Consider the following 25,766-nt stretch of genomic DNA (forward strand, 5'->3'; position numbering starts at 1 on the left):
GGACGCGAGCTTGATGCCCTTGTACCTCTGGATGGGACATGTGCTCTCCACTATGCCAAGGTCCCCTGCACTCCTTACCCTACCTCCTCATTCTTCACTCTTTGTTGCTCACTCCTGCCTCCTACAGACACCTACGTTTTTAATCTCTGCTCTAACTAGTATCTTCTGCATGTCCGCAAAAAGCACATCTTGAGTAATTTGCAATTTGCACTAGAAACAGAACTACATCTCCCCTATTAAACATCAGGGTTTTTTTTTGTTAGATCCTGCCACAGAGAGTTAGCCAATCTAGGGTGGTGGGCTCAAGGCTGCAGCAGAGGTACAGTCTCTGTTGGGGGGTCCTGGAGGTAAGAACAGACCAAGGCTAGGAACAGGAGTGCTGGGGTGTGGTAATCACTTGTTTACTCATCTCTCTGCCCTCGACTTGAGCTTCTTCCGTGCAAGACACATGCTTTGTCTCCCTGGAATTCTGCAAAGTGCAAAGAGTGCAAGGCGCATTTAATAAACGATGATTAAATGCAGGAATGACTGGGGAGCAGAATCTCATGAGGTGCTGGAAGTATACATAAGAGATAAAGTGGTAAACTAGGAAAGTCGAAGCAGGGAAGGCTTGGGAGTCGAGTATCAAATCCTGAAACAAGGTGCCTCTTAACTTGCTCATTAGAAGCAAAGAGACTGGAAAAGAAGGATATAGAAAAAAAGAATAGCAGCGATGTACTCTGGGGATCTCACATTCGCCTTGAATCAATGTGCCAAAATGCAAATACAATTCTAAGATACAGACAGCAATTTATCCTTGGGAATCTCTACAGATCCTCCTACAAGGGGTGTGCTTCTCAGAACACGTCTTCAGACCAGCCAGGATTGATGTCCTGAGATTAAATATTTACTTGTATCATTGATACCATTGTTTTTGGTAAAGCAAAATAAGCTTTGCTTATCCAGTTCTTATAGTCCTTCTTATGGTTTTACTCAGTGTCTCCACATAGATAGGACTGGGGGTGGATGAGAAAGGGGCTTAGGTTGAGGGAGGGTATAAGAAAGAGAAGCTAGACCGCCTTTACAATGGAAAACAGGATAAAATCAGCCATAAGTTAGCAGGAATTCAATTCTTGTTTCTAAAATAAAATGTCCCAATATGTCCAATGCAGGAAGTTGCTGCTGGTTGTGAAAATAATTACAGGGGAACAGAAATGACTTTTTTCCAGAAAAAAAAAATGCCACTTGTCACAAAAAGGTCTTAAACCAGCAATCTGCAATAAAACTGTTGTAATAACAAGTTAGATTGCTTTCTTGGTAATTATTAAGTAGAGATCTACCAAATTTGACAATGACATTATATAAGGCCTTTTTTTTTTTTTAGTGCTAGCATCATCTGTTAAATACAGTAGTTTCAACCCAGATGTTCCTGAACAAAGGCTCTTAAGAATTAGAGTCCAACTGTTTCTACCTACCCAGAGGGACATAAATTGTTCTTGCCATTAAATCAGCCTCCTTGACTAGAAAGATTGCTTGCTGATGTGAATTAAGCGAAGAAACCTGTCTCAGAACCTGTACTTTCGAATGTGCCCAAGAAGGGTGTGTGAAGATGTGGTTTGGGGCTGTTGAAAATGAGTCACCTAGGAGTGAGTGGGTGAAGAGAGAAGAGGTAGCTTTCATTGTGCCCTGCAAACCCAGCTTCCCCTGAAATACAGGCCCCTCTTCTGCGATCCAGAGGGACCCTGGCAATGTCAGGCTGATGCATGTAATCAGAGTAGATGTGGATGTAAATACTGTGCATTGGGAAACCAGATCTTTAGGATCTAGGGGCTAGAATGAAAAAGATTCAGATTTAGGAGCTTTGATTTAAAATGATAGGCTCTCGAAATGGAAACATCTAGTTAAAGGAAATTTGAAACAGCAGGATTTATAAGACTCAGGACCAAGAAAAAGGAAGTGATTTAAAATGCTCATGGAGATGTTCAGATTTCATTTCCCAATAGTTTTGATAGAGGTGGAGCGGGCATCAGAACACCCCCACCTCAAACACACACGCATGCGTGCACACACACACACACACTCACAATATCTCCACTACCACACCTGAGACACTTGATTTTATTAATAATTACATTCTTTGATATAGACAGCGAGCATTTGCCTAAAACATGAATAAATGCATTTTAGAAAACTGTATTACTATTATTAGTCAGAAACAAAATGTAAACTGTGTGTTTGTTATGTGGACCTAATTATCAAGTGAAGCCCCTAACATCTCATTTCCAACGGACTGCCTCCTTGACCCTCCTGAAGAGAATTCTAGATGTGCCACTGTCTCTGTGGCCTTCGATTAAAAGTTTAACAGATTTTGGCACCAAAACAGACACATAGACCAATGGAATAGAATAGAAACCCCAGAACTAGACCCACAAACGTATGGCCAACTCATCTTTGACAAAGCAGGAAATTGGATGGAAAAAAGACAGCCTCTTTAACAAATGGTGCTGGGAGAACTGGACAGCAACATGCAGAAGGTTGAAACTAGACCACTTTCTCACACCATTCACAAAAATAAACTCAAAATGGATAAAGGACCTAAATGTGAGACAGGAAACCATCAAAACCTTAGAGGAGAAAGCAGGAAAAGACCTCTCTGACCTCAGCCGTAGCAATCTCTTACTCGACACATCCCCAAAGGAAAGGGAATTAAAAGCAAAAGTGAATTACTGGGACCTTATGAAGATAAAAAGCTTCTGCACAGCAAAGGAAACAACCAACAAAACTAAAAGGCAACCAACAGAATGGGAAAAGATATTCGCAAATGACACATCGGACAAAGGGCTAGTATCCAAAATCTATAAAGAGCTCACCAAACTCCACACCCGAAAAACAAATAACCCAGTGAAGAAATGGGCAGAAAACATGAATAGACACTTCTCTAAAGAAGACATCCGGATGGCCAACAGGCACATGAAAAGATGTTCAGCGTCGCTCCTTATCAGGGAAATACAAATCAAAACCACACTCAGGTATCACCTCATGCCAGTCAGAGTGGCCAAAATGAACAAATCAGGAGACTATAGATGCTGGAGAGGATGTGGAGAAACGGGAACCCTCTTGCACTGTTGGTGGGAATGCAAATTGGTGCAGCCGCTCTGGAAAGCAGTGTGGAGGTTCCTCAGAAAATTAAAAATAGACCTACCCTATGACCCAGCAATAGCACTGCTAGGAATTTATCCAAGGGATACAGGAGTACTGATGCATAGGGCCACTTGTACCCCAATGTTCATAGCAGCACTCTCAACAATAGCCAAATTATGGAAAGAGCCTAAATGTCCATCAACTGATGAATGGATAAAGAAATTGTGGTTTATATACACAATGGAATACTACGTGGCAATGAGAAAAAATGAAATATGGCCTTTTGTAGCAACGTGGATGGAACTGGAGAGTGTGATGCTAAGTGAAATAAGCCATACAGAGAAAGACAGATACCATATGGTTTCACTCTTATGTGGATCCTGAGAAACTTAACAGGAACCCATGGGGGAGGGGAAGGAAAAAAAAAAAAAGAGGTTAGAATGGGAGAGAGCCAAAGCATAAGAGACTGTTAAAAACTGAGAACAAACTGAGGGTTGATGGGGGGTGGGAGGGAGGAGAGGGTGGGTGATGGGTATTGAGGAGGGCACCTTTTGGGATGAGCACTGGGTGTTGTATGGAAACCAATTTGTCAATAAATTTCATAAAAAAAAAAAAGTTTAACAGATTTTAGGGGCACCTGGGTGGCTCAGGCAGTTAAGCATCTGACTCTTGATTTCAGCTCAGGTCATGATCTCATGGTTCATGGATTTAAGCCCCATATTGGGCTCTGCACTGACATTGTGGAGCCTGCTTGGGATTCTCTCTCTCTCTCTCTCTCTCTCTCTCTCTCTCTCTCCATCTCTCTATTCCCCTCTCCCCCACCTCTCTCTCCCTCAAAACTTAAAAAAAAAGTTTTAACAGTTTTTAGGGTCATTTGTTTATTCACTAACATGTAGAAAGATTACTGGTCATCTCTGGGTCTCTGTAGTAGAAATCATCATAAATATTGTATTCCTATCTGTGTTCATAAATGTTGTCTTAACTACAATACCACCCCTCAAATAATTAGATGAATAGGGCCACTTTGTTCAGGAAAAATATTTTTTAAAGATGAGACTTGAGTCCCTCCACAATTTCTAACAAAATTCTCATTTCTGCAGCCTGGCTAAATGAATCCATCAAATGACAATCAGGCTTGCCAGCTTCTCTCTGCTCAATGTTCAAATTCAGAAATCCTTCCCTAAAATCTACTGATCTGCTAGAACTCAAGTTCAAGTGCCTCTAGTTTTCATTTTACAGGAGACCCAGCTTTCCCCAGGTAGTCTTAAATCTCCCTCAAGCAGCTTCACTGGAAAGATCTGTCCATGCAGTACAACACAGCACGAGAGCATGATTTTCTTCTTGTTTAGGAGCCCTGAATGCAGGTGGACGAGGGGATGGAGAAGCCCCCTCCAACCTCCACACTGTCTTCAGTTATCACAAAAGCATCCATGCTCACATCTAGACCGAGGGCAGAACTCCTGCCCTGTAGTACCGCGAAGATCTGACCAGAGTTCCCCCAAGTTACCCAGGCATTAAATACTCCACATCAAATCTGAATTTTAACTACTCCATCAGCTGCAGGGGGACAGAGAGAGACACACTGTATTTTAAATACATCTTTTGTCCTAATCCCCTCTGAGCTGTAAAACCCAATACAATTAAGCTTTTATATTTTGCAAGCGATGAATGACTGACTAATACCCTCACTGAGAAAGCCAGGACCTGGAACATGGTGTTCTTGCCATAACCCAACCTCAGAACCTGTGGTTTCCTCCTGCTCCTCCTTCCCCACTTCTCTGGTCTCCCCTCTGCCTTCACTTTCTTGTCTGGAGGCAGACAAAAAAAAACTCTGTCGCTGTTTCCCCCTGAAAACATCACACGTCAAAAGAAATCTGATTTGTCTCTTTCTCCCATCTAAAAGGGAAATCAGTTTGCTCTTGTTGGAAAATCGAAGAGATGCTATGTGGCTCCCAGCCTCCCAACTGCTTACTGCTTAGAATTCCCTCTTCCCTCTTTATTCCCTCTCTGAATCCAATCTCCTTACAAGACACAGCTCAAGTGTCTTCTCTTCTAGGAAGCCTCTCCTGCTCACCCCCCAGCCTACAGGGAGTTCTCACCCCCTCTCTCAGCCTCTGTCCTCCAGTGTGCACCCATCAAATACTTCTCCATAGGTGCTTAGTTCTCTCTGAGGATGGGTATTCTTTCTTTCTTTTTTTCCAAATGTTTATTTATTTATTTATTTTGAGAGAGAGAGAGCACATGCGCACATGTGAGTGGGGGAGGGGCAGAGAGGGAGGGATACAGAATCCCAAGCAGGCTCCACGCTGTCAGCACAGAGACTGACTCGGGGCTCAATCTCATGAACCATGAGATCACGACCTCAGCCGAATCAAGAGTCGGATGCTTAACCGTCTGAGCCACCCAGGTGCCCTGGGTATTATTTTTCTTCGCCAGACTTAAAACTCTCTAAAAGCAGCCACTGTAGGGAAACAGAGTTCTTTACTTTTCACTTATAAGTACTGTCATTAATCCTTTAAGGTGTGCATACTTGATTAAATCTAATCGCAGTTTCCTTTAGAGATGGCACCATGCCTGGCACACTGCACACATATCCTAAGTTTATTAAATATCTAGTCGACTGACTGGCTGGTGACTGACAGACCACTGACTGACCGCAGAACTTTTCTAGAGGGTAAGAGTAAATATAACCTGGAAATGCCACAATGGAATCCCTTTCTTTCTTGGTGCTTATGTTGTACTTGATGGGACAGGACTGGAGGAGGTGGGAAAAGAGGAGGTGGGAGAGGGAAAAGAATACCGGCACTATTGAGAGATAAGTAATGTTCCTATTTCAGAGATGAGGATCCTGGGGTAAACACCATGTCCGAAGTCAGGCAGCTGGTAACTATCAGAGGAAGGAGGTATGGAGAAATCAAATACCTTGTCCCAAATTACACATCCACCAAGTGGCTGCTCTGAGGGTTTGAGATTCCAAGGTCACACTCTACAATATCAAGCATCATCCTATTATGGGGATGGGTCAAATACAAGACCCTTTAGTGGCAAACATGGCCTCAGACAGCAGTTCCTTGATTCCTGCAGGCTTGGTGCTGGCCCCTCGCACCCTCCATGGTCCCTTGCTGGGGAAGGTGGGGAATGGGAGGGAGAGGGAGCAGGTGGTTTTGTGGTGTTCAGAGCACAATGGATGGCACCTTCTCTTTCAGATCCCAAAGCTCCTTTGCCTTGATCGTACTGTCACACAGACCCAGGGGCAAGCCAGCTATGCAAAATGAAGGGGGGTTGCTTAGGAGTTGCTGGCTCTTAAAAGGAACACCCTAAGGGCATCCTGGGGAAGGTCTAGGACATAGCCACCATGATCTTGCCAACAACGCCAAGAGGCACCTTTGTGGGTTGCATCCTGAATTGTCCTTATTTCCTCTGCATCTTGGCATTTAGCGCTTCTCTGTTCTCTGCAGCCTGAAGTTGCTCTCACGATGTCCAGTGGAAACCTCACCAAGAGCATTAAAGGGCTCAGCACCCCAATGCTTTTTTCCTATACTGATTTGGATAAGGGATGGAGAGAGGGCAGAGCAGTCAGGAGTGTGCCTGGCGTGGCAGAGTGTAGATTCAGCCTGTCTTCCGGGAGATTGAAGAAAACGTGAAGCAGGAATGGTGGCAAGGAAACTCACACAAAGGCCCAAATGTTAACATTAGCTTGTCAAATATGGCCCACCTATATTCTATGATTTGCCTAAAATCAGAGAGAAACATTCCAGTGACTGAGCCCAAAGTGCGGAGTAAGGGGAGTTTATTCCAGCCTGTGGTGTAGAGGGATGAGGAAGGAGGGGGTAGGGGGAGGTCCCAGGCATCAGACTTTGAATCAGAATCACCTGTCTTTGCTTATAAAAAAAGTACAGATGTGGGGGACTCCCCCAGATATTAAAATCTGGAGATGGAGTCTAGAAATCTCTCCACTTAGTACACTCCCCAGGAGATTCTTAATTAGCCAGCTTTCCTCCAGCAGCTCCTCCAAGCTGCTCTCAATTACACAGGCCCAGCATCAGAACCCTGGCTCTGTCACTTGTGCACTAGGTGGCTTTGGAGGGGCACCAACATCCTCTGAGTCCCAGTGTCCTTGTTCATAAACCAGGAAGTGTGGCATTAATAGAAACCACAGGATTGTTGTGTGGATAAAATGAGAAGACGTAAATGAAATATTTAGAAATGGTACCGTGTTTTGTCTAAGTTAGTGACACACGGAACAAAGGTGCATCTTCTGATGACACACGCAGTGAGGGCACAAGGCCGGTGCCCAGAAGTCTGAGGACATAGCTGGTGTGAGTCTCCCCCGGGCAAGAGGGAACACCTCTCCACTAGAAATTTTTAAAAAGCTTGCCTTGTGGGGGCCTTCCGGCCCTCCTGCCTCTCCTCTTCCCCACTCTGTTCTCTGGGGAAATAACTTCAAATTTCATCTGTGTATCCTGCTCCCTTATCTTTCCACAGAACGTTTCTCCTGGCTTCTGAGAAAACTCCAAGCTCTCCTGGGCGGTGATCCCACCCTGCAAGGGGGCATACTGCCAGCTAGGCGAAGAGCAAATTTATTTCTTTTCATGCTTTAAGACGTTATTGGCTGCATATTGTTTTAATGCAGCACATAATTACAGAAACCACTCTGAAAATCTGTATATTTTATCTGTGCTTTATTGTCCCCAGAATATTCCCCAATTCTTTTTCTTCTACATGAACCAGCTTAAAATATATTTCAGCGTCCTTTATGTCATCTCGAAATTGAATAGCCAATTCTTACTGTAATGAAAATACTTATGCGCCAGCCCGGTGATATACAACACTACACTCTAATTACAGCTGTGCTTTAATTAACCTGAATTGAAGAGTGTTATCATTAAACTGCTGGTAACTTTGAGTTATGGCTTTTCTTTAATTTAAAGTAGAAAACACAGATAATTAAGCCTCCAGATAATCAAATGCTTGAGGAGAGCTTCAATGTTTTGGGATGTTCCTAAATCTCATTAAATGTCCTTTCTTTATTGATTATTCCTACCTCTGCTGTATCATTGTGTTAAACGAATAATAGCACTAAGTTGAACACATTCTCACTCACATCAGAAGTTTGTGGGGTTTTTTTTTTTTGGTATTCCAGAAGCTGTGCTGAACAAATATTAAATTCTCTGACAACGAGGTGTGTCTGAAAGATTCTCTCCTCCTCAGGACATGTTCTAAACATGCAAATCCATCAAAGGAAATATTTACAGCAGCCACTAGTGTCCATCCAGCTCTTGAGCTGGCTCCGAAGGGCAGTGAAGTTTCACACCACCCAGGGAGTTCTTGACAAAATCACATGGCAGTGGGGCCAGGCCCAGGGTATCAATGCAGATCTGGCCTGGTTTAAGACAACAGAGAGGGGAGGACCTACACTAACCCCTTCTTTACAACAAATTAGAGCCAGTTAGCGTCTGGTAGAAATGCAAGTGCACATCAGGTTTTCAAGAGAGGCCAAAAATCTGGTTTTTATGTGAAATACCACTATTTTGAAATATTCGCAATTAACTGTTAAGAAATGAAACACTGCACAGGGCACTTAAGGGAGTCAAATTTACCTTGTGGGTATCCCAGTTGCAGCCTCTAGGGGGAGCAATTCTAACCTTGCGGTTTAATGCTCTTAAAACAAACTGACTTGGTTGGTATTCCGCAGCAGAGTAAGAAAAGCAGTGGGAATGCAGGCTTCTGAGGAAGCACTCATGGTAGATATAAACACTGGTCAAGCCAGGGAAAATCAACAGCCAAGGAGGGCATCTTCACACACACCTCTGCTAATGCCCCCAATGCCATAGGACCCCTCTGGGCACTGGCAGCTTTGCCGTGTGCTCAGACCACCCCTACATTATATAGGAGGCCTCCATTTTTTTTTTTTTTTAACATAGAACCAGCCTCTATTAAAAGTCTTGAATTCTCCTGGGCTTTCTATCCTAGGCAGTCCAAACCCCAAGGTGGAGAAAATCCCCTGGGACAGCCTCAATGTTCCAGGACCTGAGGCCTCTGAATGGTTAACTTCTTTCTGTGGCAGAAAGAGAAATAGCTCTCACAGAAAGGAACACATGGGAGTTACAATAGGGCATCCATTTTCAGAAAATAACTCCTTCCGAATCAATTACCTATTCACTTTTCCAGTCCATTTAGCGTTTAAACTTTCGCTTAGAGACAGGGTGGGAAATTTCAGTAAAGAGCCAAACCGTTTTGGATTGCTTAGGGTCTGGGCCCAGGGACAGACACAGTACACCTGCTGTGTCCTGTGACAGGAGTCTCCAGATAAACACCACCTCCCAGGTGTTCTGTCCCCTCTCTGCTGTGCACAGAACAGAAAGCTAGAAGACAGAAGAGCCCAAGGGTCCCCAGGACTATCCTTTTTAGACCTCCCTTTCCAGAAGGTGGGTTTCATTTGTAGGTACTCAGCACAAGGGAATAGCTATTCATCCTCAGCCCAGTGGTTCCAAGATTCCCCTATTTCTGCCCAGTTTTTATCAGCAAGACTGAGGTTATCAAATCTTTTGCTAAAGTGTCAATGGATTAACAAGGCTTAATGTTTCAACATTCCCAGGGAGTTTATGCTTTCATAGGGGACAAAACCCCTGTTTGACTTGCACCCAACATTTGAGATTCCAAGTGGGAAATCTAAGGCATCATCATGATGGAAGTTTCTCGGGATCCAGGACCCGTGTAACTCTTGAGTTCATATCCCTTAAATGATCACCTATGCTACTTTGAGGGGCCATGGCCAGCTGGGGCTGCCTCTTGTTCAAATCCATCCTGCTGAGCCAATAATAAGGAAAAGCTAAGCCTTCTCATTGTCATAACATGGTGGTTGTTCATGTCAGGAGCTAAATTGCTAAGAGCTTCTCAAGGCCTCCTTCCATACATTTGGTTCCACATTTCCTCAGCAGTATTTGAATGCACTTTGAATAATGGCTTCTCGGATGTCTCTATGATCTGATTTGACTGAAAGATATTAAAATTCCTTTCATTAAGGAGCAGGCAAGATTTGTTTTCATCCTGGTAAAAAGACATGGGTTCCTGCCACCCATCATACTGTGTCTACACCACAGGAGCCTAATTCAAGACATGCAGGAACACTGTGGTTCATAATTTAATGCAAATAATGGACCTAAGTATAAGGTTCTCAGAGCTGTGGGGAAAAGTAGGGCCAGCAGAAATCCCCAAGGCAGAGACCATGTAATGACCCACCTTCCTGTTCACCACACAAGACAGAGCACACAGGTTACCCTCAGTAATTGTTGAGTACCCCAGCTGTATTGGGCAGGCGTAAGGTATCTTCCCTGAAAGGGGCACATTAAATACCCCTGCGAGCCAAAGAGCACATGGTTAATGGTCACTTACTCACAAACAGTAGGGAAGGACAGACCCACGAAGGCACTGGAGAGATATTCTGTGTACATTTCATTTGAGACTCCTTCCAAGTAGTATTTCTGCCACGTGTCTTCCTCAATCTAGAGAGAAGAACACAGGAGGTTCAAGATATGACAGCACACTATAAAAGAAAAACCAGAGTTTACCATCTGGCAAGTGAATGAATGCCTTAGTTATGTGATGGTGACTGTCTTCAGCAACCAGGACCACAACCACATCGTCCACGTGAAGCTTTCCATGCTCCTAAGCTCTTAGAATGGAAGTACATCCTCTCTAAAGCACCATTTTTCTAACCTGTATGCTTTTCAAGGGTGTGAAGCATGGGCATTCACCCACAATACTGGTGGGCAAGTAAATCAATACAAGTGCTTTGAAGAGCAATTTTGCAAGTGTTATAAAAATTTTTTAAAGGACATGTTCTCTTACACAACCATTCCATTTTAAGTATTCATAGCAAAGAAACAAATAGACACATATACAGAGACATATGTATAAGAACATCCTTCCTATTAATAAAAAATTGGAAAAAAACACAAATGGTACATTTTTCAATGGAATACAAAGAAATAATTAAAAATGATGGTGAAAATGTGTATCTGCTCATATAGCAATTATGTAAAAATTACCAAATAATGTTAGTAATTTAATGACCCTATTAAAATGCCCTATAATTATCTGAATGCTTGTAAAGCCATAGAAAAATCTAGAAAACTTTATACTAAAACACTAACCATTTCTTGTAAAGCCATAGAAAAATCTAGAAAACTTTATACTAAAACACTAACACTAACTATCTCTGAGTGGAAGACTAACACTTTTCGCTATAGATTTCTGAGTTGTCTGAAGGCTTTTACAATGAGTGTGTATGTGTGTGTGTGTGTATGCATATATATATACGTAAAAAATAAAACAATAACACAATAGAACAATACGTATATTTCTACTTTGGGAAAAAAAAGATTTTTCCAACCACACCCTGAGTATCACAAAAAGTAAAATGTTGTTTCAGACAGGCCTTACCCCAGATTTCATTAAAATGTGTCTTTTTTCCCAATTTATCAAGCTCTACTGGTTTTCCCAACAACCCTCTTCATGCTAAGCATTTCTAGAAGGATTTTACATTGGAAGTGATCTTTAAAAATTATAGAGTGAATAACAACAAGAATGCTGAGCCCCTATAGGAGGTCAAAGACCTTGGGATTCCCAAGGCAGGCAGACTGAGTAGTCCCTGGGAGTCTGTAGGCTGTGGCCTCCCATGTATACCTCTACATAAGGTGAGGAGATGAGAGGCACCTTCCCAGCCAACAGGAAGTGACTCCTTACAATTTCTTGGGCTGATGCTGAATTAGAAGGCATCTTGCCTATGGCCCATAATCAGTTTGCTAGGGGAAATGCAATGCTAGAAGTTGAAAGAGACTTGGAAACAGTGGGAAATGAACACCTACCATCTACTGGGTGACACCCTGGAATACAAAAAAGGCAGGACTCACTTAGAAATAAATTGAATGCTCCCTGCTTCTATGTTATTTGCCTGCTTTGTGAAAGTCTGGGTGATTAGAGTATGTGGGTTAACCTCATTAGTCTGAGCTGCTTCTAACCTACTCCCACACATTAGACATTAGCTATGCAGTGCTGCTGAGTATGGGCTGTTTATCTACAAATTGGTCTTCCCCAGAGTGGGGTCTTTAAAAAAAAAAGCACTCAACCATTTCTACTGCTAAACTGTATGATTTTTAAAAATTAACTGCAATGTGTTTAACTAAGCATAAACTTTTTAATTTCCCTGAATCATAAGATTTCAACTTTTTTTTCAAATAAAAGACATTTTGACTTTATAAGCAAAGGCCATTAATTCTAACTAATTTGAAGAAAGCCTAGTCTGCATTAGTAAATAATTTGAAATATAGAATAGTTGGGGAATTATAGTACCATAATTTGTTTTATTGGTAAATAGGATACTATATGAAGAATTGCCAATGATAAATCCTCATGGTAGAGCTTCATGGGAAAATAGTGTTTTTGAAATGGAAGAATTCAGCCTATTCTTTCAGCAGAGACATTCCCTTTATAATGTGTTATGTTACTAGTTTAATCTGATTTTCAAAACAATGAAAATAGGAGCCTTTATCTCGATTATTATTGATTGGTGGTGGTATTCCTCAGTTAATATAATTTTAACATGGTCCTTTTAGTTATGGCCAGTATTTTCATACCTCTGTATCCTAATAGAACTATTCTTTTTTTTTCAACATTTCCTTTTTTAAAAAAAAATTATTTTTATTTATGTATTTAATTATTTATGTTTATTTATTTTTAATGTTTTTAATATTTATTTATTTTTTTGAGAGAGACAGACAGAATACGAGTGGGTTAGGGGCAGAGAGAGAGGGAGACAGTTTCCCAAGCAGGCTCCAGGCTCCAAGCTGTCAGCACAGAGCCCGACACGGGGCTCGAACTCATGAGCTGTGAGATCATGACCTGAGCCCAAGTTGGATGCTCAACTGACTAAGCCACCCAGGTGCCCCTATTTATTTATTTTTGAGAGAGAGTGGGGGCAGAGGGAGAAAGAGAGAGAATCCCAAGAAGACTCTGCGTTGTCAGTGCAGAGCCCAACATGGGGCTCAAATTCATGAACCCAGAGATCATGACCTAAGCTGAAATCAAGAGTCAGATGATTAGCTGACCCAGCCACCCAGCAGCCCTTGCAACTACTCTATAGACCAAATTTTATTGTAAGTTAATCATTAAATATTTTTATTAAGTAGACACAAATTTTTGCAGGATAATAGTATTATTCATGTTTGTTTTGAACATAGCAAATATTCATTCAATTATTCATTCAGCAAAGACTTACTGAGCATATTCAGTATCTATTCAGGACCTATTCCAGTTGCTGATTAGATCTTATTTAAACTGGTATTTATTTGCCTTTTTTTTTTTTTCTCTTTGCTGGAAGAAGTGCCAGATGTCTAGCTAAGATATATAACCAGATATACCTTTTCCTGATTTTTTCCCATATTTTTCTTTCTGCAGGTTTTGCCTTTGTGGCTGATCAAAAACATTTAAGGGATTCAATGTCAAATAACTGGAAAAAAAACATACGGAACTTTTCTGGAAAGCAAAATGCCTCTTCTACATCTATCTGTGGATTCTGAGACGGTACCTACAATGCTAGATAGAGTAGCACTGAAGGGACTGTTTAAACACTGAGAGGTTTCACTTCATTGCTTAAGATTTTTGCTTAAGATTGCCACATCTTTAACACTATTTCTATATAGATAAGCCAACATGTTTTTGAGATTCCTAACAAAGGTGTTCTGGGGCACCAGGGTGGCTCAGTCAGTTGAGCATACGACTCCTGATTTCGGCTCAGGTCATGATCTCATGGTTCGTGAGTTCAAGCCTCGTGTCAAGCTCTGTGCTGACAGTGCAATATCTATAATTGTAAGGGCAGAAGAACCAGTAATTATAATGAATCCTAAGACCTTTTAATCCTTAAGGGCAAGAATGACAAGTTGTGACAGATCAACAATAAGAACGGGCTAATCACATCAGGAGAATCAGGAAATGAGCCCCAACCCAGGACACTGACACCATAGCACACAGCAGACTCAGACAAGAGAACCTCAATCTTCATCCCAAGGCAAGGGCTCAAACTATCTATCACTTCTTACCAAGGTTTACCTTTCTAAGTCTCAAACCTGGCATCTTTGACTGGCTGAAAAAACAAAACTGAAAGGACATATTCTTTTACCTTTGTCAGCAGTAAAGACATGCATTCCTTTTTTTTAATTTTTTTAAAAATTTTTATTTTTATATTTGAAAGAGAGGGAGACAGAGCACACGCAGGAGAGGGGCAGAGAGAGAGGGAGACACAGAACGTATCTGAAGCAGACTCCAGGCTCTGAACTGTCAGCACAGAGCCCGACATGAGGCTCGAACTCAGGAACTGTGAGATCATGACCTGGACTGAAGTTGGAAGCTTAACCGACTGAGCCACCCAGGCGCCCCAAGAAATGCATTCTTAAGAAAGGAAAAATAAGTGTAATATATGTTGAGTTGAAAACATTTGTGCTTCACCCAAGAGAAGATGGCAGTGAACAAAGAGAGCTAGAAAAGGTGGAGCGAGTTACTGCCATTATGATTTCCCTTTTACAGGGGACTAAACTGAAGCACAGAGAGGTTAAGTAACACACTAATAGTCACAAAGCCAATTGTTGGTGTGAATAAGATTCAGAGTTCATACTCTTAACCACCCACCATGTCACCTTTTGCTAGAGATGACAGAGTAAATATATAAGGAGGGAGTGGTGCTAGGATCTTGGGGGGCAGGATGGATTTGCTGTATATGAGTACCTAAGAGGGGAAATATCAGAACAGAAGCTCACCAATGACTCAAATTCTTAAACCCTGGAGCCCATGACCTTGTGAGAGGTTGATGAGGAGTAACATTAATTTTGAGTTGTAAACCAATGGAAGGGAAAAGATATTTGCAAATGACACATCAGCTAAAGGGTTAGTATCCAAAATCTATAGAGAACTTACCAAACTCAACACCCAAAAAACAAATAATCCCGTGAAGAAATGGGCAGAGGAAGTGAATAGACACTTTTCCAAAGAAGATATCCAGATGGCCAACAGAAACATGAAAAGATGTTCAATGTCACTCATAATCAGGGAAATACAAATCAAAACCACACTGAGATACCACCTCACGCCAGTCAGAGTGGCTAAAATGAACAACTCAGGAAACTATAGATGCTGGCGAGGATGTGCAGAAACGGGAACCCTCCTGCACTGTTGGTGGGAATGCAAACTGGTGCAGCCACTCTGGAAAACAGTACAGAGGTTCCTCAAAACATTACAAATAGAACTACTTTACGACCCAGCAATAGTACTGCTAGGAATTTATCCAAGGGATACAGGAGTGCTGATTCATAGGGGCACATGTACCCCAATGTTTATAGCAGCACTTTCAACAATAACCAAATTATGGAAAGAGCCTAAATGTCCATCAACCAATAAATGGATAAAGAAAATGTGGTTTATATATACACTGGAATACTACTTGGCAATGAGAAAGAATGAAATCATGCCATTTGCAGAAATGTGGATGGAACTGGAAGGTATTATGCTGAGTGAAATAAGTTAGTCAGAGAAGGACAGATATCATGTTTTCATTTATATGTGGAACTTGAGAAACTTAATAGAAGACCATGGGAGAAGGAAAGGGGAAAAAAATAGTTACAAACAGAGAGGGAGGGAGGCAAACCCATAAGAGACTCTTAAATACAGAGAACAAACTGAGGGTTGATGGGAGGTGGGGCAGAGGGGAAAGTGGGTGATGGGCATTGAGGAGGCCACTTGTTGGGATGAGCACTGAGTGTTGTATGTAAGCAATGAACCACAAGAGTCTACCCCAAAAACCAAGAGCACACTTTACACACTATATGTTAGCCGAGTTGACAATAAATTATATTTAAAAAAATAAAAAATGAAAATGAAAATGGAAAACAAATTTTGAGTTGCACTGAGAGTGTGGGCCTCCTCTCACAGCATGACAGCATCCTTTCTACTCTACAAAATGGAACCATCTCAGCCTACAACTTCTTTCCTCAAATAGTACATGCTATTCTCCACATTTGTGTTGTGAAGGTATTTTTAACTGTAATGTAATGTACACACTTCCCAGCAGAAAAATGAAGGAATGGGACCAAAGTGACTTAAGGAAAGGTGCCAAAATTAATTTGCCAGCCATGCAGCCATCAGTCAAAGGCAAAGCATTTCCTGAGGCAGCAATTTCTCCTTTGGCTGTCACATCAAACTCCAGCTGTTTTAGAAGAGCAAAGATGAGCAGGTGATGTGCTGTGGCTCCTGATTCATCAAATACTCACTCACAGAATCTTCAGTGAGAAAGGGAAATTGAGCCATTGGGCTAGCTCGTCTACACTGCTTGTGGGCTTATTTATGTTTTCTCCATTATCTAATTTTTCAACCAGTCTAGTTCAACCCCCTGAGTGAATGGTTGTACACCAACTCATGGGCAGACAGCTCCACCATCAAAGGGTACCTGCCAACTGGAAACATGAGCCTTGGCTTCGAAGGAAGTGACACCTTCTTGATCCTAGATTCTGCATGTGTTACTAATGGTGGGTCGGTAATGACACCTTTTATTTTTTATGCTTTCCCTGATTAGAGTGAAACTGTGTTTCTCTAATGCTAACAACCCAGTGAATGTGAAAAATCAACCATCCTGGCTGGGGTATGCTACAACCACGGTGATTTCTGTTCCCAGCGAAGAGTCTGAACGACCGTGGTGATTACGGTCAAATAATTTTGCTAACGTCTGTCCCCACCTCTGGAGTCATGTAAATAATTCCGGAGATTATCTAATATGCCAATTCTTATTTAACTGAAAACAAGTACACTATTTTAATCCAAATATATTGATATTATGCACATCAAAAATAATGAACTAAAAGGAAATTATAAAAACCAATGACCATTATGTTAATGGCTGCAATAAGAAGACGGGAGTCATAACACACACACTAACATTGCCCCAAACTCGTAGTAGGAGACTAGTGTGTTAGCAGGTATTCAACGCATTACTATTTTTTTAATCTATCCAAATTTTAAGTTAATATTTTTCTCTAAAGAATGCACAGTTTTAAATCATCAAACTGCTTTGATAAGAATTAACTAGTCATGGGGCACCTGGGTGGCTCAGTCGGTTACGCGTCCAACTTCGGCTCAGGTCATGATCTCACAGTTTGTGAGTTTGAGCCCTGAGTCGGGCTCTGTGCTGACAGCTCGGAGTCTGGAGCCTGCTTCGGATTCTGTGTCTCCTTCTCTCTCTGCCCCTCCCCCACTTGTGCTCTGCCTCTCTCTCTATCAAAAATAAATAAAATACTTAAAAAAAAAAGAATTAACTAGTCACATCTGAATGAACTTTGTACATATAAATTACACAATACATTGTCATTGTGACAATGACATGAACTGACGACCAAGTGCCTTAGATACCATTAAACATATTAATTCCTACAACAAACAAAAAAAGGAAGAAAAGAAAGAAAAAAAAAGAGAAAGAAAGAACGAAAGAGAAAGAACCCACAGGAAGTGTCAAGCCCTTGACTATAATAATAAACACAGGATCAGCATTTATGGTCTCTAGGCTGATGAGTGTATGGGTGGTTATTAAAATGTGTGGGGTCATTTATCCCCATTCTTTAACAGCATGCTCTGTCACTGAGAAAAATCTGATTTAATGTTGCATCTAATCATTTCTTGCTGGAACGAACAATGTTAAGGACAATTGAGTGTTAAGAAGGCTTTATCATTGGGCTTTTTGGATTCTCTCTCTCCTCATTTCCTCCACACACCAATCTTAACGTATTTGTCCCAGTTTTTATCAATGGGCACAGGGCTACCTCTTTCGCCTTCCCTTTCTCGCCTCAACGTTCTTCAGTATAATGACAAATCCTAAGACCAACTCGTGGTATTAAAAAAATAAAGCCTTTGCATCTCGCTAGCTTATGTCCTCACAGGTGCCAGAACAGAGAATGCCTCGCTGCACAGCTTTCTGGGGGTGGGATAAACTGGTGATAAAGTTGAAACCAAAGGAGAGAAGCAGAGGAGATGGGGGCGGGGGGAATGAACAGTGATTTGCACCTTTTCAGAATGTATTTCTTCTCCATGCCAAATTGCACTTCAGTGCTGTACTTCTTGGATGTGGACTCAGGTCGGCTGCCCTTCTGAGAGCAGCATGGGATTTCAGGGACTCCATAACGATTTGGCATTCCACAATTATGGCCTATTTCAGATTGCATTCTCCAGAATGTGAGAGCAGGACGAAAGGATTTCAGACTCGTCCAAAGCCTTCAGGACAATGTCAATTAAAACAAATTATTTGGGATTTGATGGAATGCCAGATAACTGGTTGCTTCAGCACTGAACGAATAAATAAACAACTCCGAAGATTAATTCTGGGTGGACTTGAGCCAAATCTCTTAGACCCAGACTAGTGGGCTGCAGACTATCAAATGAGATTTCTTCCATCAGGTATTATGAGAAAAAAAAAAAAAATGCCCACATGAAGTGTTCTGAGAGCGACTGACAGACACAGCATGCAAGAGTGTAAGAATATATGGTGTTTCCTCTGCTATATTACCTCCAGCCCAGATTATTCTGAAAACACAAAGAGTGCCAGAGGGGCTAAAGCTAAAAGGGCTTAGTGCAAAGAGTGATATGAGAACTTTTTTTTTTAAAGTTTATTTATTTATTTTGAAAGAGAGAGCATGAGCAGGGGAGGGGCAGAGAGAGAGTGAGAGAGAATCCCATGTAGGCTCTGCACTGGCAGCACAGAGTCCCAAAAGGGGCTCCAACTCGCAAAGTGTGAGATCATGACCTAAGCTGAAATCAAAAGTCGGATGCTTAATTGACTGAGCTACCCAGGCGCCCTGATAGGAGAACTTTTTTTAAGGAATTATTATTTAGAAATGATTTAAGAAAGTATTGCTTGTGTGGCCAGAAATTGGTATTTTTCTCAATATGTTAGAAGGCTTCTCTACTCTCTCCCTATTTTTCTCTCCAGTGAAGAAAGGATATCTTATGCTTAAGAGATGTCAGAACTCATTAAAGGTTGGCCTATTCACTCTCTGTCCAAATAGGACTTTGGCTTTGCAATCTCGCTAATGGTTAGGAACATCCTCATTTGTGCTTCAAATAATAAGGTTCTTAAAATATCATGAAAAGAATTCTAATCTGGGTAGAGCAAGCAGGAAGTAAATGTTCTCAAGCAGATGCCTGCTGAGCAATCCTCATGAGAAAGCAATCCTCATGGGGATTCAGCCCCCGGCATGCAGGATTATCCAGGACAGAGCTTCTCAATCCATTTGAGGTAGGGGACCAGGTTTTCTTTTGATTTCCAACGTCCACTCTTTTGCAGACTCAAACTTCTGCAAAATCTAACAGAAATGAATTCCAAAAAAAAAAAAAAGAAAAAGATATGCAAAGTACAGGTCCCAAATTTTTCTTGTCCGATTCAACCATTATAAAATTCATCTATCAAATTGCTCTCAAAGTTCCTAAGAACTTGCTCTCATTTTCTGTACTTTGTCCCTCGTGGATGAGTAGCATACAGTTCACAGCACCCATCCATGGACTCACTGACAGATGCGCTGGCCTTCTCTTACAACCCAACTTCCCACAATTCCCCCCAAGTTTTGGCAAAGTAGGAGCATTCTCAGCTATTTCCCAAAGTAAGCGCATCAGAACTTACTAACAGGTATTATCTCGAATGCACAGAGTGGAGAGAGGGTCACCATGAAAATATAGGTTATTTTGAGGGCAGAAAATTCTATCTGAATCTCCAGTGTAGCCTATATACCCAGCAGTAGCTCAATAATATTTGGAAGAAGTAGATTTGGGAAGGACTGGAATTCACAAAGCCAAACTGGGTTTTTTGTTTTTGTTTTTGTTTTTTTGCAATGGTTAGAGACTTAACATGTTAATAGTAGTTGTAAATCTGCAAACATGGCATTTAGTCACACGATCCTTTATTTCAAGGAGTAGCTCGTGGAGATACGTAATGCTAATCTAAAAACTTTCCTTCTTTCTGATTTCCCTACCACTTTGTTTCCCTTGATCCTTCTGTTGGAAATATATATAAATCCCTGTTTTCAATTGTCAAATCCAATTCTTCCTATAAAGTTTGCATCATATGCCCCTTCACTGGTGAGGCTTTTCATTTCCCAGGTTGACATGCTCTTCTTTGCCTTATTGGAAATGCTAATCAAGCCCATTTCTAGGGGGCTTGGGAGGGCTACATGGGGTTATCAGTACAGAATGATTAGAACACTATCTGGCCCACAGTAAGCGCTCAGTGCATGTTAACTATCATTAGCTACCATCATAGCATTCAAGTCTTCTAACATCTGACGAGAGCTACAGCAATGTAGCATTTGGAACATGAGCCCCTCCTTAGGCACTCAACTTTGTATCCTCCAGAACAAGCAACATACTACCTTCTAAGGTGCTTATATAAGAGGTGCTCAATTAATATTTGCTGCATTGAACTAAGCAAGACAAAAGCTAGAGAAAGAGACACAATGAAACAAGCAGTTTTCCTAAGTATCTAATCACAAGTCAGCACTGATGACTTCACAGCATTTAGTGTCGGACCATGCAACGAACCAATTCCTGCTTCCAAATGTTGAAAAATTCTATATTAGGTTCTAATAAGGAATGGGTAGAACTGAGTCATTTTTAAACTTCCCAGAAAACTTCATACTAGGAGCAATATTTTTCTGGAAAATTTTGTCATCACAGAACTTCTTTGGCTACTTAACAAGCGGCTTATGGTTTTCTAAATTCTAAATCCATTAACTTGGAGGCTTGAGTTTGAAAGAAGGAATTCTCAAGAGCTGGTATACTGCCATCAATCCAACTAATGTTCTTCTTCCCACTAGCTAGGAGTCTCACTGCCATCCCTGAGGAAAGAAGCCCCCTTTGTGTCCTTGTCTCATGACCACACTGTCTTCCGCATGGGACTTAGCCTTCTGTCTTCTCTTTGCCATCATTTTTTGGATTGCAATGTAAAGTCAAACAACAATTCAACAGGAAACAGACTGAGCCCAGAAGAGGCTACATTTGGCAATCCCATTACCCCCAAATTCTGAGAAACAATGGTTTATTGATTGATTGATTGATTGATTACTGGATGGATAGGAAGGGAATTAGAAAAGAAAAGCATTCTCCATCACAGAAACTATGAGCTTGCTTTGAAGAGACAAACCACCACAGCATTGCCTATGCCTTTGCAGGATCTTCAGTATCTTAGATGGTTTGGTTTATTGCTGCTATCACTCTGGATAATTTCTCACCAGGGGGCACTTCTGAGGCTTACTTAACAAAAGTCTTCTGAGGCTCTGAGTCCACAGCTTCCCAAACTCTGACGTGCATGTAAGTCATGCAAGGTTCTTACTGAAATGTGGTTTCTGAGGCCATGGTCCTGGGTGGGGGCTGATTCTGCATTTCTAACAGGCTCCAAGACAACAACGACGCTGCCCGGACATAGACCACACTTTGAGTAGCAAAGGTCTATTCCCTAAGACAGTGAAGAACAGAAAACAAGTATTCTCCATCATGCCTTTGAAGAATAAAGATTAAGGAGAATCAATCACAATCCTTTAAATTACAGATGAAAAAGAATGTTCTCCATGAATATCACTAAATACTGGAGCCAGTTACAGAGAAAGCTTAAACCTAATTAAGCACTGAGTATCCAAGTGTTTGGGTTGTTTTGGTAATTAGTCTAAACAATATTCCAGGAGTCCAGATTTATCTACTTAGTCTCTCTCCATTGACTCAGTGGCCCCAATGATAGTTTAGCTTCCATTTCAATGTGGGCTGTGTAAAGACAGAACAATGAGATGGCTATATTTAATTCAATTAAAAATAAAGTTTCAAAAAATGGCCCTGATTTGGATCCCTAATTTCTATTCAACTTCCCCATTTTAGGACACAGCATCGAGTGTGAGGACGAAAACGCTTGCCAACTCAGTCCCGTTTTAGTGACAGCAGATTCTGGATACTTATGTCTCCTATCGCTGTACAATACGGCCTAATAAAGTCGAGCCAAAGAGACTAGATTTCATTTCAGAGCAAAGGGTTCAGCCATAAACTTTTGCTTTCTGGCTGAACAGAGCCATTCCAGCCGCAAGCATAAATTCTGCTAGTTTTAGGTATCAGGGTGATTGGGAAGCCAAATGGGTTATTTGTGAGCCAGGTATCCAAGGCAGAGGCACCCGCTTTATTGTGTATTCATTGTTATCTGGAACATCTCTTGCCAGCTACAGAATATTTTCACAGGAAGTTAGAAATGACTTCAGAAATTCCCCTCTGTGGCTTCCTGGAGTGGATTTTAGGCCTCATCAAAAAGACATTTGGTTCAGAGATTGAAAGTGGGCAGCTTATAAGTTGCCGAGGCATTTAGCTGGGCTTAGCAGTTTCCTTTTAAGGGGGGCCATGGTCCTCATTGGCATAGCAGTGTAGGAAGTACCAAAGCACAGGCAGGCTCTGGGTTCAAATCCTAACCTCCCTGCGTGCCCCTGAGCTAAGCTGTATAACCTCTCCCAGGCTCAATGCTTTTACCTGCACAATGAGAGCAACAATAGCACCTACCTCCTAGGAAGACAGTTGAAATGAAGGGACACATGTAAAGTGCCTGGCAAATGTGTCAAGTGCCCTTGTGCACTAAAAGATGGCATTTACTGAGTGTGTACCCTGTAAAGTTCTATAAATGTCAGCTATCATTATAAGTAATGAGTGACTGTGATGGTGATGATGGTGATGATGGTGATGGTGGTGATGATGGTTACAACAGTGATGGTGATGATGGTGATGGCGGTGATGGTGATGGTTATAACAGTGATGGTGATGGTGATGATGATGATGATGATGGTGATAATAAAGACATTTCTCCAGCTCACACAAAGAAACAGAGGTCAGTTAGTTGGATGTTGGGTTTGTGATTCATGGCTTCCTATTGCTTAGCTGCTGCTAGAAGAGCCTGGAACACTGCTGACTATCAAATGATCCTCTGGATTGAGGAGAAAAACTAAGAAGCTTGAGTTTGTCCCCGAAATGACCTAGAGGTCCTCCCAATCCCTCACCTTTCCTAGTGGCCAGCAAGTTCACTATAAATAAATACGATGGTAAGACAGATTAGATATTTGAAGAAAATAATGGTCCCCTAAAATAGGAGATGGGTCACATGTGGATGGAGCCTGAAGCTGATGGAGGAAGACCCAGCCTGGCCTTTGGAATGGATACCCAAGCCAGCAAGATCCTGATGGGTAGACTGGGCTACCCCAGTCTTCTGGTTCCTGGACTTGACTTTTGCCCACATGCCTCAACTGGGGAATCTCTATACCGTACTCTTATTTATCATTCTCCTTCCTAGCAAATGGCTTTGCTCCTTACTTCCAGCCTCACCTTCCAGATGGATTTGGAGCTGATACCTGGAGTATCCTTGGTCCATAGGATGGGCATACCAATAAACTGGTGTTTATTCAAACATTATTTTTTTAATGTCTATTTTTTTGAGACAGAGAGTGCATATGAGTGTGGGAGGAGCAGAGAGAGAGGGACAGAGAGAGAATCCCAAGTAGGCTCTGCACTGTCAATGCAGAGGTGGATACAGGGCTCAAACTCATGAACTATGAGATCACGACCTGAGCCCAAATTGAGTCAGACACTCAACTGACTGAGCCACTCACGCACCCTTCAAACATTATTTTTTAAAAATACTTGCTCAACTCATATTTGGAGTAGAGGCTAAGCACTTGTGGGGACATAAGAGAGAAGAATGATCAACTGCTCAGAGTCTTTAGCCTCTACTACCCTTATAATCTATTTCTGGCCCCAATTTTGCAAACTTCCCTCAAAAAAGAAAAAAAAAAGCTTTGCAGTTAAGTGGATTTATCCTTTTTAGTAGGCAATTTAGAAAATATCTGTTGTCGGGGCGCCTGGGTGGCACAGTCGGTTAAGTGTCTGACTTCAGCCAGGTCACGATCTCACGGTCCGTGAGTTCGAGCCCCGCGTCAGGCTCTGGGCTGATGGCTCAGAGCCTGGAGCCTGTTTCCAATTCTGTGTCTCCCTCTCTCTCTGCCCCTCCCCCGTTCATGCTCTGTCTCTCTCTGTCCCAAAAATAAATAAATTTTGAAAAAAAAAATTAAAAAAAAAAATATCTGTTGTCACTTGGGGGGAGAAAGCCCATCCCTTCCACTCCAAATTGTTTACCAAAGTATTCCTTCCAACTGCAAACTTCATGCCTCCTGAGAAGAGTTCTGGAAGGCATGTTTTCTCCTTCTGGTTGTATTTCTAGGAAAATGTTAGCAATCATTATAATTCATTATTCCCCCAAAACTGTTAGGCTAGCTCTCATCCTGCAGTTGGTATAGACTTGTGATGACCTTGTTTGGGCAGGGACAGGTCTCTCTGTGCCTCTAAGTTCACTGGTCCCATAAGCAAGGTCAAGTCAATAGTACATTTCAAGCCTCCAGGCACAAGCTGGGAGGTTGCTAGTCTCTCTGAGTTCTCCCCAGGTAACTCACTCTAGCACACAGCTTTTCTCCTGTAGGTCACTCCACTGTAAGGCTCTGTGTTGGGCAAGGCTGCACTAGCTAGCTGGGCTTTCATTACATATGGGGAACAACAGTCAGTGAGTATCCATTCACAGAAGAGGCCTGGGAAAAACCAAACAGAGGCACCCAGTTTTCACCTGTAAAAGCTTCTAGCTTAGGGGGCTGGGGGTGGGGTTTTTGACAGGAAGGTTGAAAGGGTTGAAGGAAGCGGTGTCATTTAGACCAATGAACAATGCTCCTGTCCTGGAAAGTGTACTCAGGCAGAAAATTCTGCTAACCTTGTATCTCACTACAAAGAGTTCTGGAGACCTCCCCCAACATCAGTCATTTACAAAGATGTTGGCAACACAAAAGTGTAAGCAATATAGGGAGGGATACCTTTATGCCACCCTTGAGATTGGTTTTATATTAGGTTCACCCCTCTATCTTCTCCCATCAGTGATTCAAGCCCAACCCAGTCTCAAGTCTCATGGCAAATAGTAGCCCAAACAGTACCACCCACTCCTAAGAAGGAAGAAAGAGGCTAGGGGCCTTAACACACTGGCAATCATTCCAATAATCATCTATACTCTCACACATTTTACAGTGGGAAAATATGAAGCTCAGAAAAGTTGAATAAGCAGTCCAAGGTCCTACAACAAATTATGTCCTAAATCAGTCTTTACAGCTTTCTCACTGCCCAGCCCTCTACTTGTTACACAGCTATACAAGTCCCTTCACATTTCACAAGTGAGGGAGAAAAGGCAGAGTGAGGGCTATGCTGGAAAATTTGGAACATGGTGGTCCATGGATGTATCTGCATAGGGAGACACTACCCAACATCTTTGGCCAAACAAGCCTAATACTTAATCTGAATTCTGAAAGGGGCACCAAGTATTCCTCTTTTGTTGCTTCCTTCCACACTAGTATATTCAAGAAGAAGAAATACCCAACCACTGAAAGAAATGGCCTCTTGCTGACAAACTTTAACTAAAATAAGAAACCCAACAGAAACTCTTTCTTAAATGATACTTACTTTGTCACAGTCTAGAGAAAGGAGAAACTGATTAAATCCATCGTACTAAAAAGCAA

The 25,766-nt window shown here is 41.8% G+C and overlaps 1 protein-coding gene across 5 annotated transcripts in view; it reads right to left on the bottom strand.

Moving 5' to 3' along the window:
* The window catches only part of KCNMA1 (potassium calcium-activated channel subfamily M alpha 1), a 732,075-nt gene that overhangs the window by 151,425 nt on the left and 554,884 nt on the right, over nt 1-25,766 (bottom strand). For all 5 annotated transcript variants that reach the window (XM_047825367.1, XM_047825362.1, XM_047825364.1 and 2 more), the window contains one exon: nt 10,516-10,625. In XM_047825367.1, the coding sequence (XP_047681323.1) occupies nt 10,516-10,625 (110 nt within the window). The remainder of the gene's footprint in view (nt 1-10,515; nt 10,626-25,766) is intronic.

This window comes from Prionailurus viverrinus, chromosome D2 (genome assembly GCF_022837055.1).
Source record: "Prionailurus viverrinus isolate Anna chromosome D2, UM_Priviv_1.0, whole genome shotgun sequence".
Lineage (NCBI taxonomy): Eukaryota > Metazoa > Chordata > Mammalia > Carnivora > Felidae > Prionailurus > Prionailurus viverrinus.